The 13480-nt window shown below is 37.9% G+C and overlaps 1 protein-coding gene across 1 annotated transcript in view; it reads left to right on the top strand.

Annotated features, from left to right (window-relative positions):
- The window catches only part of TMPRSS12 (transmembrane serine protease 12), a 47092-nt gene extending 38987 nt beyond the window's left edge, over positions 1–8105 (top strand). The window contains exons 4-5 of the mRNA XM_019038036.3: positions 5465–5607; positions 7478–8105. Of these exons, the coding sequence (XP_018893581.1) occupies positions 5465–5607; positions 7478–7729 (395 nt within the window). The 3' untranslated portion in view covers positions 7730–8105. The remainder of the gene's footprint in view (positions 1–5464; positions 5608–7477) is intronic.
- Positions 8106–13480: the final 5375 nt, after the last annotated feature.

Raw genomic sequence — 13480 nt, 5'->3', positions numbered from 1 at the left:
AACATGGCAAAACCCCGTCTCTACAAAAAATACCAAAAAATTAGCAGAGCATGGTGGTGTATGCCTGTAGTCCCAGCTACTCAGGAGGCTGAAGTGGGAGGATCACTTGAGGCCCACGAGGTTGAGACTGTAGTAAACTGTGATTGTGTCACTGCCCTCCAGCCTGAGCAACAAAGCAAGAGCCTGTCACAAAAACATAAAAAATAAAAAATTGGATAAAGATTTGAAAAGATAAGTCACCATAGTGTTTGCAGAAACAAAAAAGATCTGAAAACACATTTCACCAAGGTAGGTATACAAATGGCTAATAGTACATGAAAAGCTGGCAACACTGGCTGGGTACAGTGGCTCACACCTGTAATCTCAGTGCTTTGGGAGGCCAAGGTGAAAGGATCACTTGCAACCAGGAGTTTGAGACCAGCCTGAGCAACAAAGCAAGATCTCATTGCTACAAAAATTAGCTAGGCACAGTGGTACATGCCTGTAGTCCCAGCTACTTGAGAGGCTAACACAGGAGGGTCACTTGAGCCTAGGAGCTCAAGGCTGCAGTGAGCTATGATCGCTGTACTACACTCCTGCATGGGTGACACAGCAAGACCTCATTTCAAATATATATTTATGTTAATATCCTTGAAACCTCAATGAGATGCCACTATGCAACTGCTAGAATGAGAATCCAAAAGACTAACAAATCAAGTGTTAGCAAGGATGTGGAGAAACTGGAACCCTTATACATTGCTGAGGAGAATTTAAAATGGTAAAGCCACTTAGGAAAACAGTTTGACAGTTTCTCGAAAAGTTAAATATGCACTTACCCTGTTAAGCATAGTTACCATATGACCTAGCAATTCCATTCCTGGATATCTACCAAAGACAAATGAAAACATGTCCACACAAAAACTTATGAACGCTCATCATAGCATTATTAATAATACACCAAACTGGAAACAATCCAAAGTCCACCAACTAGTGAATGGATATACAAAACATGATATATCCATTCAATAGAACACTATCCAACAACAAAAAGGAAGAAAGCTATCCTGCAATATAGATGAACCTTGAAAACCTTGGTATATAGCTAAATGAAGGAAGCTATATACAAAAGACTACAAATGTGTGATTCCATTTATATAAAATTTCAAGAAAAGGCAAACCTATAGAGACAGGAATCAGTCATTTCTTTCTTTTTTTTTTTTTTTTGAGACAGAGTTTTGCTCTTGTTGCCTAGGCTGGAGTACCATGGCACGATCTCAGCTCACCACAACCTCCACCTCCCGGGTTCAAGCAATCCTCCTGCCTCAGCCTCCCGAGTAGCTGGGATTACAGGCATGCACCTCCATGCCTGGCTAATTTTTTATATTTTTAGTAGAGACGGGGTTTCTCCATGTTGGTCAGGCTTGTCTCGAACTCCTGACCTCAGGTAATCTGCCTGCCTCAGCCTCCCAAAGTGCTGGAATTATAGGCGTGAGCCACTGAGCCCAGCCCATCAGTCATTTCTTAAGTGTGGGGCTGGAGCTGGGAATTGATTACAAGTGAGCATAGGAGGACTCTGTGAGGTGAAGGAAATACTCTAAAACTGGATTGTGGTGCTGGTGTAAATTTAGCAGAAATCATTCAACTGCATTGGTACAATGTGTGATATTCATGTTATGTAAATTAAACCCTAATAAAGCTGTAAAAAAATGACAAAAGGGTAAGCTTTTTAACATCACACATTTGGAGAATTCAAAACACACTACTAAATGACTCATATGTCAAAGAGGAAATCATAATAATTTTAAATACTTAGAATTGAACAATAATGTATATGGTACATAACAAAACTTGAGAGCTGCAGATAGAGGTAAAACATAAAATTTAAAGTCTTAGAAATATATATTTTTAGTTTGAGGCTAGGTGCTGTGGCTCACGCCTGTAATCCCAGAACTTTGGGAGGCTGAGACAGGCAGATCATGAGGTCAGGAGTCCGAGACCAGCCTGGCCAACATGGTAAAAAACCTGTCTCCACCAAAAATACAAAAAATTAGCTGGGCGTGGTAGGGTGAGCCTGTAATCCCAGATACTTGGGAGGCTGGGGCAGGAGAATCACTTGAACCCCAGAGGTGGAGGTTGCAGTGAGCCAAGATAACACCACTGCACTCCAGCCCAGGGCGAGACCACTTCAAAAAAAAAAAAAAAAAAAAAAAAAATATATATATATATATATATATATATATATATTTAGTTAGTTAGTTTGAATCATATGGAAGAGCAAACATTTGACCTAATATTGAAGAATAAAGTCTGAACACTATGAATTCAAAGTCTAACTTTTTTAAAGTTTAAATAAACATTGCACTGGCCAAGCACAGTTGTTCACACCTGTAATCCCAACACTTTGGGAGGCCAATGTGGGAGAATTGCTTGGGCCCAGGAGTTCAAGACCAGCCTGGGCAACAGAGCAAGACCCCATCTCTCTAAAAAAAAAAAAAGAAGAAGAAGAAGAATATTACAGCCAGACATGGTGGTACATGTCTGTAGTCTCAGCTACTATGGAGGGAGGCTAAGAAAAGAAAGAACATTCTAAACCCATAGAAAGCAGAAAAAAACACATAAAGGTAAGCACTGCAGTTAATGAACAGAAAATAAAGATAGAAAAGAGAAAACCAACATGCCAAAATCCAGTTTTCTGAAAAAACAACAAACCGCTGGTAAGACTGGTGACAAAAGGAAAGAAGGCACAAATACAAATTAATATTATGAACTAACACATACCACAGTACTTTTTAAAATGTTATGCTGTAAATTTTAGTACTTAGACAAAACAAATAAATTCCTTTGTAAATAACCCAAACTGAAATTAATAAATTGACTAAATATGAAAATGGTAACTAGCCAAAACTGAAATTAATAAATTGACTAAATATGAAAATGGTAACTAACCAAAACTGACCAAAGAAGAAATGGAAATCCTCTATAGTCCTATAGAGTGTAAAGGAATTGAATTAGTAGATTTCTTTTTCAAAAATAAAAAACCAGAACTCAGAACAAGTGAGTTCTACCATAATACCAGAGACAGATTATCTAAATCCTATACATACGCTTCCAAAGAATACAAAAGGAAGGAATATACTCCAGCTCAGTGTATGAAATAATCATATTATTGATTCCAAAATCAAGTAATCGCAGTAAGAGAAAGCCCAACGTTATAAATGCAGGCATTTCAAACAAATTATTAGTAATAACACACTAAATCTACAAAGTATATTATAGATAGAATTGATGGTCAGGTACAGTGGCTCACATCTGTCATCTCAGCACTCTGGGAGGCCAAATTAGGAGGCTTGCTTGAGGCCAGGAGCTCAAGATCAGCCTGAGCAACATACTGAGACACTGTTTCTACAAAAAAAAAACTAAAAAATTATCTTGGCATAGTGGTGCACACCTGTAGTCCTAGCTACTCAAGAGGCTGAGGCAGAAGGATCACATGAGCCCAGGAGGTTGAGGCTGTGGCAACCTATGACTGTGCCACTACACTAGGCACCAGCCTAGGCAACAGAGCAGGACCCTGACTCAAAAAAAAATAGAATTAATCATAACCAAGTTAGGTTTATCTCAGGAATCCAAGGGTTTAAAATTAGAAGTCAGCCAGCTGTGGTGGTTCACACCTGTAATTCAAACACTTTGAGAGGCCAAGGCAGGAGAATTGCTTGGGCCCATTCAAGAATGGCCTGGGCAATATAGCAAGACCTCAACTCTACAAAAAATTTAAAAATTAGCTGGGCGTGGTGGTACACACCTGTAATCCCAGCTACTTGGAAACTGAGGAGTAAGGATTACTTGAACCCAAGAAGCAGAGGTTGCAGTGAGTACGTCACTGCACTCCAGCCTGGGTGACACAGCGAGATTCTGTCTCAAAAAGTAAATAAATAATAATGAAATAAAATAAAATGAGAAGTCTCAGCTGGGTGCAGTGGCTCATGCTTGCAATCCAAGCACTTTAGGGGGCCAAGGTGGGAAGATCACTTGAAGCCAGGAGTTTGAGAGCAGCCTGGGCAACACAGCAAGACCCCATCCCTACCAAAAATAACAATTAGCTGGGCATGATGGCACATGCCCATAGTCCCAGGTACTCGGGAGGTTGAGGTGGGAGGATTGCTTGAGCCCAGGAGTTTGAGGCTGCAGTGAGCTAATTGTGCCACTGCACTCTGGGGCCCAGGCAACAGGGCAAGACCCTGTCTCAAAAATAATAATATAAATAAATAAAATTAGAAGTCTCTTGATGGAATTCATCACAGATTGGTTAAAGGATAAAAAATATTATCTGAATAAATGCAGTAGAAGCATTGTTAGAAACTCTTAACAGTCTAGACATAGAAGGGAATTTCCTTAACCTAATTAAGGTTAATGACCTCTAAACTAGAGCAAACATCATTACAGTAAAACATTCCTTTAAAATCAAGAATAATTTCTCCACTTGTATTCAATATTGTAGAAGTCCTACCAAGTGTGTTAATACTAGAAAAAGATACACACACAACTTACAAAGGAAATAACAAAATATTCATTAGTCACAGATGATGTAACTAAAATAGGCTCTAAAATCCATTGGAATTAACAGAGTTTAGTAATACAGCCAGTATAAGACCATATACAAAATCTACTCCATTTCTATACACTAGCAGTAATTTTAAAACAACCTCCCAAAGTGCTGGGATGACACACAAGGATGACTATAATTAAAAAGTTAGACAATAACAAGCATTGATGAGGATGTGAAGAATTTGAAACCCTCGTACTTTGCTAGTGGGAATATAAAAAGGCACATCTGGCCAGGCATGGTGGCTCACACCTGTAATCCTAGCACTTTGGGAGGCTGAGATGAGTGGATCACTTGAAGTCAGGAGTTCGAGAACAGCCTGGCCAACATGGTGAAACACCATCTCTACTAAAAACACAAAAATTAGCTGGGCATGGTGGTGAGTGCCTGTAATCCCAGCTACTCAGGAGGTTGAGGCAGGAGGATTGCTTGAACCTGGGAGGCAGAGGTTGTAGTGAGCCGAGATCACGCCACTGCACTGCAGCCTGGGTGACAGAGTGAGACGCCATCTCAAAAATTAAAAAAAAAAAATTAGCCAGGTGTGGTGTTGCACACCTGTAATCCCAGTTACTCAGGAAGCTGAGGCACAAGAGTTGCTTGAACCCAGGAGGCAGAGGTTGCAGTGAGCCGAGATCACGTCACTGCACTCCAGCCTGGGCAATAGATCAAGACTCTATCTCAAAAACAAACAAACAAACATTTAGGTAAACATTCTTCTACAATCTTCCTAGGCAAACATACATATTCATACACGTATATATGAATATAATTTTACATAATTATTGAATCAGTCACTTTGGAAACAAAACATAAAACGCTAACATTTAAATCACTGTAAAAATGTCTGCTCCAAGGTAACTTACTGGTATTTTTTGTTAACAGGTAATGCTACAAATATTTTACAAGATGCAGAAGTGCATTATATTTCTCGAGAGATGTGTAATTCTGAGAGGAGTTATGGGGGAATAATTCCCAACACTTCATTTTGTGCAGGTGATGAAGATGGAGCTTTTGATACTTGCAGGGTAAGACCAAGTAATTTTCCTTTAAAATATTTTCTGAAGCCAGAAGGGAACTTGTCAAACAAGGCCTTTAATAACTTTCTGGTGGTCTTAATTATCAGGCCTAAAAATAATAAATCATTTTTTCTCCTTTTTAACTATTTCAACAATCCAAATCTTCTTGGTTCCTGATTCCATGGTTTCTGCTGTCATCAGTAGGCAGAATTTACCTTGAATTCTTTTTTTTAATCATTACCTTTGAGATATAATTCACCTAGTTAAAAGTGTACAGCTCAATTTTTTTTTCATTTGAGATAGTCTCGCTTTGTCACCCATGCTGGAGTGCAGTGACACAATCTCTGTTCACTGCAACCTCTGCCTCCCAGGTTCAAGCGATTCTCATCCCTCAGCCTCCTAGGTAGCTGGAATTACAGGCACACATCACTATGCCCGGCCATTTTTTTTTTTTTTTTTTTTTGTATTTTCAGTAGAGACGGGGCTTCACCTTGTTGACCAGGCTGGTCTCGAACTCCTGACCTCAAGTGATCTGCCCACCTTGGCCTCCCAAAGTGCTGGGATTACAGGGGTGAGCCACTGCGCCCAGCCTGTTACTGTTTATTATAACCATCCTTGTGGGTGCGAAGTGGTATCTCATAGTGGTTTTAATTTGCATTTCCTTAATGACTAATGATGTTGAGCATTTTTGCATGTATTTATTAGCCATTTATATATCTTCTTTACAGAATGTCTATTTGGATCCCTTCCTCATTTTTAAATTGAGTTGTCTTTTTATCACTGAGTTATAAGCATTTTTCATATATTCTGGATACAAGTCCCTTACCAGATACATAATGTACAAAAGTTTTCTCCCATTCTGTAGACTGTTTTTTCACTTTTCTGAGGTTATCATTTGCAGCACAAATGTTAATTTTTTAATGAAGTACAATTGATCCATTTTTTGTTTTGTCTCATGCTTTTTTACTCTTCCTTTATTCCTCTTTTCTTCACTATTTCCAAAGCTACTAGTCCTTCACTCCTGAGTAACCCATGCTCTCGCCTTTTCCTACTCATTCTCATTTCTGCAATCTAAAGTTTATCTTTTCTGTGTCCTTTTCCTTAAAAATCTTGCTGAGTGAAATAGTAAAGAATCCAACCTAACTGAATTGCATTCCTAGGCCAAACATCCTCATCATCAAAAAATAATTATTCAATGCCTGCCTTATATAGAGAATCGGAAACAGTTATCTCAGTGTCCTTGTTGTTTTGAGTGCATTAACAGGCCTTAGTAATAGCGTTTGGGTGCATTCATAATTTTGTATAGACTATGAAAGTGACCTGTCATTTATAATACTACTGAGAGGCTTTGCCATTTATGCTCATTTTCCTGCACTAGCTATTGTCAACACTTGGAAACTTGTCTTCTCTTGCAAGATGCCAGTTTACTCCTCTCCCTGGCAAGCAAACCACACACGTGCCTAAAAGAATCCTTCATACATCTTAAAGTTATCCTTTCCACACATAGTATTCAGCAAGAGAATATTCTAATAATAGACAGTTTTTACAATATTTTGCATACTTCCTAAATTATATTTCTCCTGAGTAATTGTATTTAAAAATCCAAACAATTTGATTTATAGTATTCTGGCTCAAAACTAGGCAGATGAGAAATTTATCTACCAGCTATATGGTTCCTCCAAACACCTGGGTAAAATTGAATTCCTCCTGTTTGAGTTGGAAGTTTAAGCTCAAAATCTAGTGATCTTTATAAATTGGGGGTATATTGAAAATGTGTATTTATATAAATGTATGTTTGATGTAAATAATTTGTTCCAGTGTAACTGTTGCTTGAAGAATACTAGAAGTAACAAACACTATTTTGGGACTTTTTTGACAGGGTGACAGTGGGGGACCATTAATGTGCTACTTAGCAGAATATAAAAGATTTTTTGTAATGGGAATTACCAGTTATGGACATGGCTGTGGTCGAAGAGGTTTTCCTGGTGTCTATATTGGGCCATCCTTCTACCAAAAGTGGCTGACAGAGCATTTCTTCCATGCAAGCACTCAAGGCATACTTACTATAAATATTTTACGTGGCCAGATCCTCATAGCTTTATGTTTTGTCATCTTACTAGCAACAACATAAAGAAATTCTGAAGGCTTTCATATCTTTATTTTGTATTGTGTCCCTTTCTATGTTCTATATAATGAACATCATTTATTCTTCTAGCAATTAATTGCCTACATTAGAGATTTCATATGAACATTTTATGGGCTATAAGTATTGTGACAGATATACAACTGTAATTTTGGCACTGAATCACATGTCTCCTTGAAATATCTTGATTGTTTTATTTTATAATCATAATTCTGTATCTGGAATACTCAGAGTTTGTACAAAATATTCAGTTAAACATATATTTTATGTGTATAAATGCCAAATAATAGTTTATAATTAAAATGAAAGCTGTTATTTGGTTAAATTAATAAAAATTCTCTTTCTTAGATTTTATTCTAAAAAATGTTTGTATGATTTTTTTAAATTATAATCTTATTTCCAATTCTCAAAGTATATTTAGAGAAACAAGTATTTATGTGTTATTTAAATTCTAATTAAAACCATTTATTTAATATCAGTACTTCCTCTGCCAAGAGAGTTATGGTATACACACCCCCAAATAATTTACTTTTTATTTAGAAATTTATGACTTTTTTCCAGCAGTATAACCTACTTTCTAAACTTTATTTTCTTGAAACCCATGCTAAAATTTTGTATCCCATGGGGCCTCTGAATTAACTGTGAGAAGCAACTGGAAAGCATGCCGGGTAAAAGAGGGACGCCAACCTGGGATACACTTTATGATAACTAATGTATAAAATGAATTAAAAGAAACAAAAGAAAATGAGGGCCGGGCATGGTGGCTCTCACCTGTAATCTCAGCACTTTGGGAGGCCGAGGTGGGCAGAATCACTTGAGGTCAGGAGTTCAAGGTCAGCTTGGCCAACATGGTGAAACCCTGTCTCTACTATAAATACAAAAATTAGCGAGGCATGGTGGTGCATGCCTGTAATCCCAGCTACTTGGGAGGCTGAGGCACGAGAATTGCTTGAACTCGAGAGGTGGAGGTTGCAGTGAGCCAAGATTGCACCACTGCAGCTTGGGCGACAGAGCTGGACTCTGTATCATACACACACAAAAAATGAAACAAAAGAAAATGTTGATTGAATTATATCTACTATTAGTCAACTCTCATTTCCCTTGAACTTAGGAGAATCCATTTAGCAAAGGAGAAATAGTTATTTTCTTATCCTTCCTTTTACATTCAACATCTAAAACCAAGTGTTCTTTGTTGTTGTTTTGTGTCAACCTAATTTCAGGATTTAAATGAAATTAAGCATGAATATCCCATGTATTAATTTCCTTCATTATTGGTTTGACACTGGGATCATTGTTTATTGGTTTAATATTGGGTTAATGTTGTTTAATATTAACATTTAATATTGGGTTAATATTGCTAATATTGGGATATTGTTTATTGGTTTAATATTGGGGTTATTTATCCCACTCAAGGAATAAATGACTATGCTTTTTATAGACTAAGCAACACTGATGGAATGTTGGTTGTTCTTTCTTGAAAGAGCTCCTAGTTTATCCATCGACAAGGTCTCATAGATGGTAATGCTTATATAGCAATTAGCATGATGCACTAGTCTTCTCCTATTTATACTACCTGAATATCACTCAGATTCACTTGATAGCTCTGAATGTTAATAAAAAGAAATTCTTCTAAAATGTACTGCCAGAATTAGAGGAGAAACCTTTGCTTTTCACTTGAAAGGCATCTTCTAATTACTCTTTCGTTTTACGTTTCTTATCTATGTATTTATTTTGGAGGTGGAGTCTCTCTGTTGCCCAGGCTGGAGTGCAATGGCACAATCATTGCTCCCTGCAGCTTCAATCTCCTGGGCTCAAGCAACCCTCCCACCCCAGCCTCCTGCATAGCTGAGACTACAGGTGTACCCCACCACATCCAACTGTTTTTGCATTTTTTGTAGAGACAGGGTTTTACCATGCTGCCTAGGCTGATCTTGAACTCCTGGGCTCAAGTGATCTGCCCACCTCAGCCTCCCAAAGTGCTGGGATTACAGGGGTGAGCCACCACTCCCAGCCTAGGTTTACAATTCTATTCTTTTTTTTTTTTTTTCCTCCTTTTAATTCTAATCTCATGACAGATTAGATTACATTTCTGATCAGGGGAGAGCTATTATCTGCTATTTATCTTTTTGCCCAGCTTAGTTTACTATGTCAGCCAGCTGGAATCCAATTATAAAATTTCTGTCTATCACAAGAAACTACCAGAGTATAAACTTTGGAAATCTAAGTCAGACTTTGTTTCAACTTTTGTTTTAACATTGTGTCCTTTTTTTTTTTTTTTTTTTTAAGAGGCTCTGTCACTCAGGCTGCCTAGGGTGCTGTGGCACGATCATAGCTCACTCCTGGACTCAAGAAATCCTCTGGCCTCAGCCTCCCAAGTAGCTAGGACTATAGGGCCCAGACCACCATGCTCAACTAATTTTTAAATTTTTCATAGAGATGGAGTCTCACTATATTGACCAGGATGATCTTAAACTTCTGGCCTCCAGCCATCCACCCACCTCAGCCTCCCAAGGTACTGGAATAACATACATGCACCAAGTTGCTTGGCCTTTGTTTCCATTTTTACTCTGTTATTTAGTATCTATAAAAGTTTAGATAATTATTAATACCTATTTACAACATTGTTGTGATGACTACAAAAGTTGAGTATATGAAATTCTTAACATTTGAAAGATGCCAGTAACAGGTTTCTATTATTATATTAATATCCCATCTATCATTCACACACTCTTTTTCATTACAAAGATCACTATCCTATTGGATGTCTCATATATCATCCCCCAAAATTACTGAAACAAAGGATCCTTTTCTGCTTATAAATTCAAATTTTAAAATATGCTATTTTAAAAATAATTTTCATAATTCCCCAAATATTATATCCTTATTATTTAAACTGAGAAAGGGCCAAGCATGGTGGCTCATGCCCATAATCCCAGCACTTTGGGAGGCCAAGGCAGACAGATGGCTTGAGCCCAGGAGTTTGAGACTCCTGGGTGAAACCTCGTCTCTACAAAAAATGCAAAAATTAGTCAGGCATGGTGGCATGCACCTGTAGTCCTACCTACCTGGGAGGCTGAGGTAGGAGAATCACCTGAGCCCAGGAGTTCAAGGCTGCAGTGAGCCGTGATCACACCACTACACTCCAGCCTGGGCAACAGAGTGAGAACCTGTCTCAAAAATAAATAAATACATAAATAAAATTGAGAAAGCACCGACAAGTAGAAAGAAAATCATCAGCTGAGCGTGATGGCTCACTCCTGTAATCCTTGGGAGGCTGAGGTGGGGGCAGATTGCTTGAGCCCAGGAGTTCGAGACCAGCCTGGGAAACATGGCAAAACCCCATCTCTACAAAAAGAATTGAATTAGCCGGGTGTGGTGGTATGCCTGTAGTCCCAATTACTGCGGAGGCTGAGGTGGGAGGAGGCTTGAGCCCAGGAGGTAGAGGATGCAGTGAGCTGAGATCATGCCACTGCACTCCAGCCTGGGTGACAGAGCCAGACCCTGTCTCAGAAGAATGAAAAGAAAATCATCCATAACCCTATTATGTAAAGACAGCTGCCATGAAATCCTACCTTTTTCAGTTACAATAATGGGTATTTTTACAAACCTTTATTAAACACTATTTTACCCCAACTATTTTGAAAAATTTCAAACCTATTGAAAGTTGAAAAATAGTACTATGATTACCCATATATACTTTACCTTTTTCCCCCAAATATTAACATTTTGCCCTGTTTACACTCATGCTCTCTCTCTCCAAACACAAACACACACAGAGTTACACAGACATATTATACACACACAAACTCTCTCTCTTTTGTTTTCTGGTTGAAAAATTTGAAAGTAAATTGCTGGCATCATGTTACTTCATCCCTAATACTTCAGCATGTATCTCCTAAGAACAGTGACGTAATCACAACACCATCATCACACCAAAGAAATTTAACACAGATTTGTTCTATTTTATAAATTGTGCACTCGTTTCTTTGGTATATTAATCTATTGCATAGATATTCCATTATTTTATATTGTTTCATTCTGATTATTAAAGTACAGTATATGTTCACTATAAAGAAAAAGCACAACTATTACAGAAACTATTTGGGCTGCTATAACAAAATATAATAAAATGCTGGCTTATAAACAACAGAAATTTATTTCTCACAGTTCTGGAAGCTGGGCAAGGCGCCAGCTATTTCGGTGTCTTCTGAGGTCCCACTTTCACCTTCACAGAAAGCATCTTCAAACTGTGTCCTCACAAGGCAAAAGGGGCCAGGCCACTCTCTGGGGCCACTTTATCAAGGAACACTAACCCCATTCACGAGGGCTCCACTCTCATAGTGAAATCACCTCCCAAAGGCCTCACATCCTAATAGCATCACATTGATGATTAGCTTCCCAACATGAATTTTAGGTGGCCACAAACATTCAAATCATAGTACTTTTTAAGTAAAATTTTAGGAATTAAGTCAAAACCACAGATTGAACACATGTTCTAGCCACCTTCCTGTTCCACATTCCTAATTTGAGAGTATTATATTTATTTTAAAATCAGTAATAGTATTTCCTAAATCTATCCACTGGAAAGGCCTAGATGCAACAAACAACCAATAATAACATGTACCCTAGCACCCAGATTTTAGTCTCTCAATGTCATTCCCCTATAAAACGATCCAAGGCTCCTTAGAGATATGAATGATTTCAGGTCTGGGGCAGGAAATATATGGGATAAATCTCAGATAAATCTTTGATAACATGGAAGTTATCAAAGACTAGATAGTCAAACTGCTTTAAAAATATTGAAAACAGTCACTAGAAGGAGGGGAAACAAATTACATATTACAATATAAGATATTATTGATTGACTTCTCATCAGACACAATGGCAACCAGAAAAAATCTGAGTGACGACCAGGCGCAGTGGCTCACGCCTGTAATCCCAGCACTTTGGGAGGCCAAGGTGGGTGGATCACAAGGTCAGGAGTTCAAGACCAGCCTGACCAACATGGTGAAACCCCGTCTCTACTAAAAATAAAAAAAATTAGCCAGGCATGGTGGAGTGCACCTGTAATCCCAGCTACTCGGGAGGCTGAGGCAGGAGAATCGCTTGAGCCCAGGAGGCAGAGGTTGCAGTGAGCCCAGATCGCGCCACTGCACTCCAGTCTGAGTGACAGAGCGAGACATCATCTCCAAAAAAAAAAAAAAAAAATCTAAGTGACATATTCAAAGTGCTAACAGAGAAAAAACAATTGTTAACACAAAATTCCATATCCAAAAAAATTAATCTCCAAAAACTAAAGGTGAACAAAGACATTTTCAGATAAATGAAAACTGAGAGAACTAATTGCCAGCAGACCTGCATTGTAAAAAATGCCAAAGGAAGTTTTTCAGACTGAAGGGAAAGGACACAGGGTGGCATCTTGCATCTACAGGAAGGAATATGACATGAGAAATCTTAGTGGGTAAATATAAAGGACTATATTTCTTTTCTTCTCTTAAATTACTTAAAATACCTATGACTATTTAAAGTAAAAATTATGAGACTATATTGTTGAGTTATAACATCTGTAGATGTAAAACATATAACAATGATAAGAATAAATGGAATGATATTATTTCAAGGTCCTTTTATCTAAAATAATTTCATATTAATGATTATTAGGTTGTAATAAATTCAGATGCATGTTGTAACCTCTAGCAATCAGTAAAAATAAAAAAGATGTAGCTGAAGACCTAGTAT

This window comes from Gorilla gorilla, chromosome 10 (genome assembly GCF_029281585.2).
Source record: "Gorilla gorilla gorilla isolate KB3781 chromosome 10, NHGRI_mGorGor1-v2.1_pri, whole genome shotgun sequence".
In the NCBI taxonomy this organism is placed as follows: Eukaryota; Metazoa; Chordata; class Mammalia; order Primates; family Hominidae; genus Gorilla; species Gorilla gorilla.
This window is presented reverse-complemented; position numbering and strand designations above follow the sequence as displayed.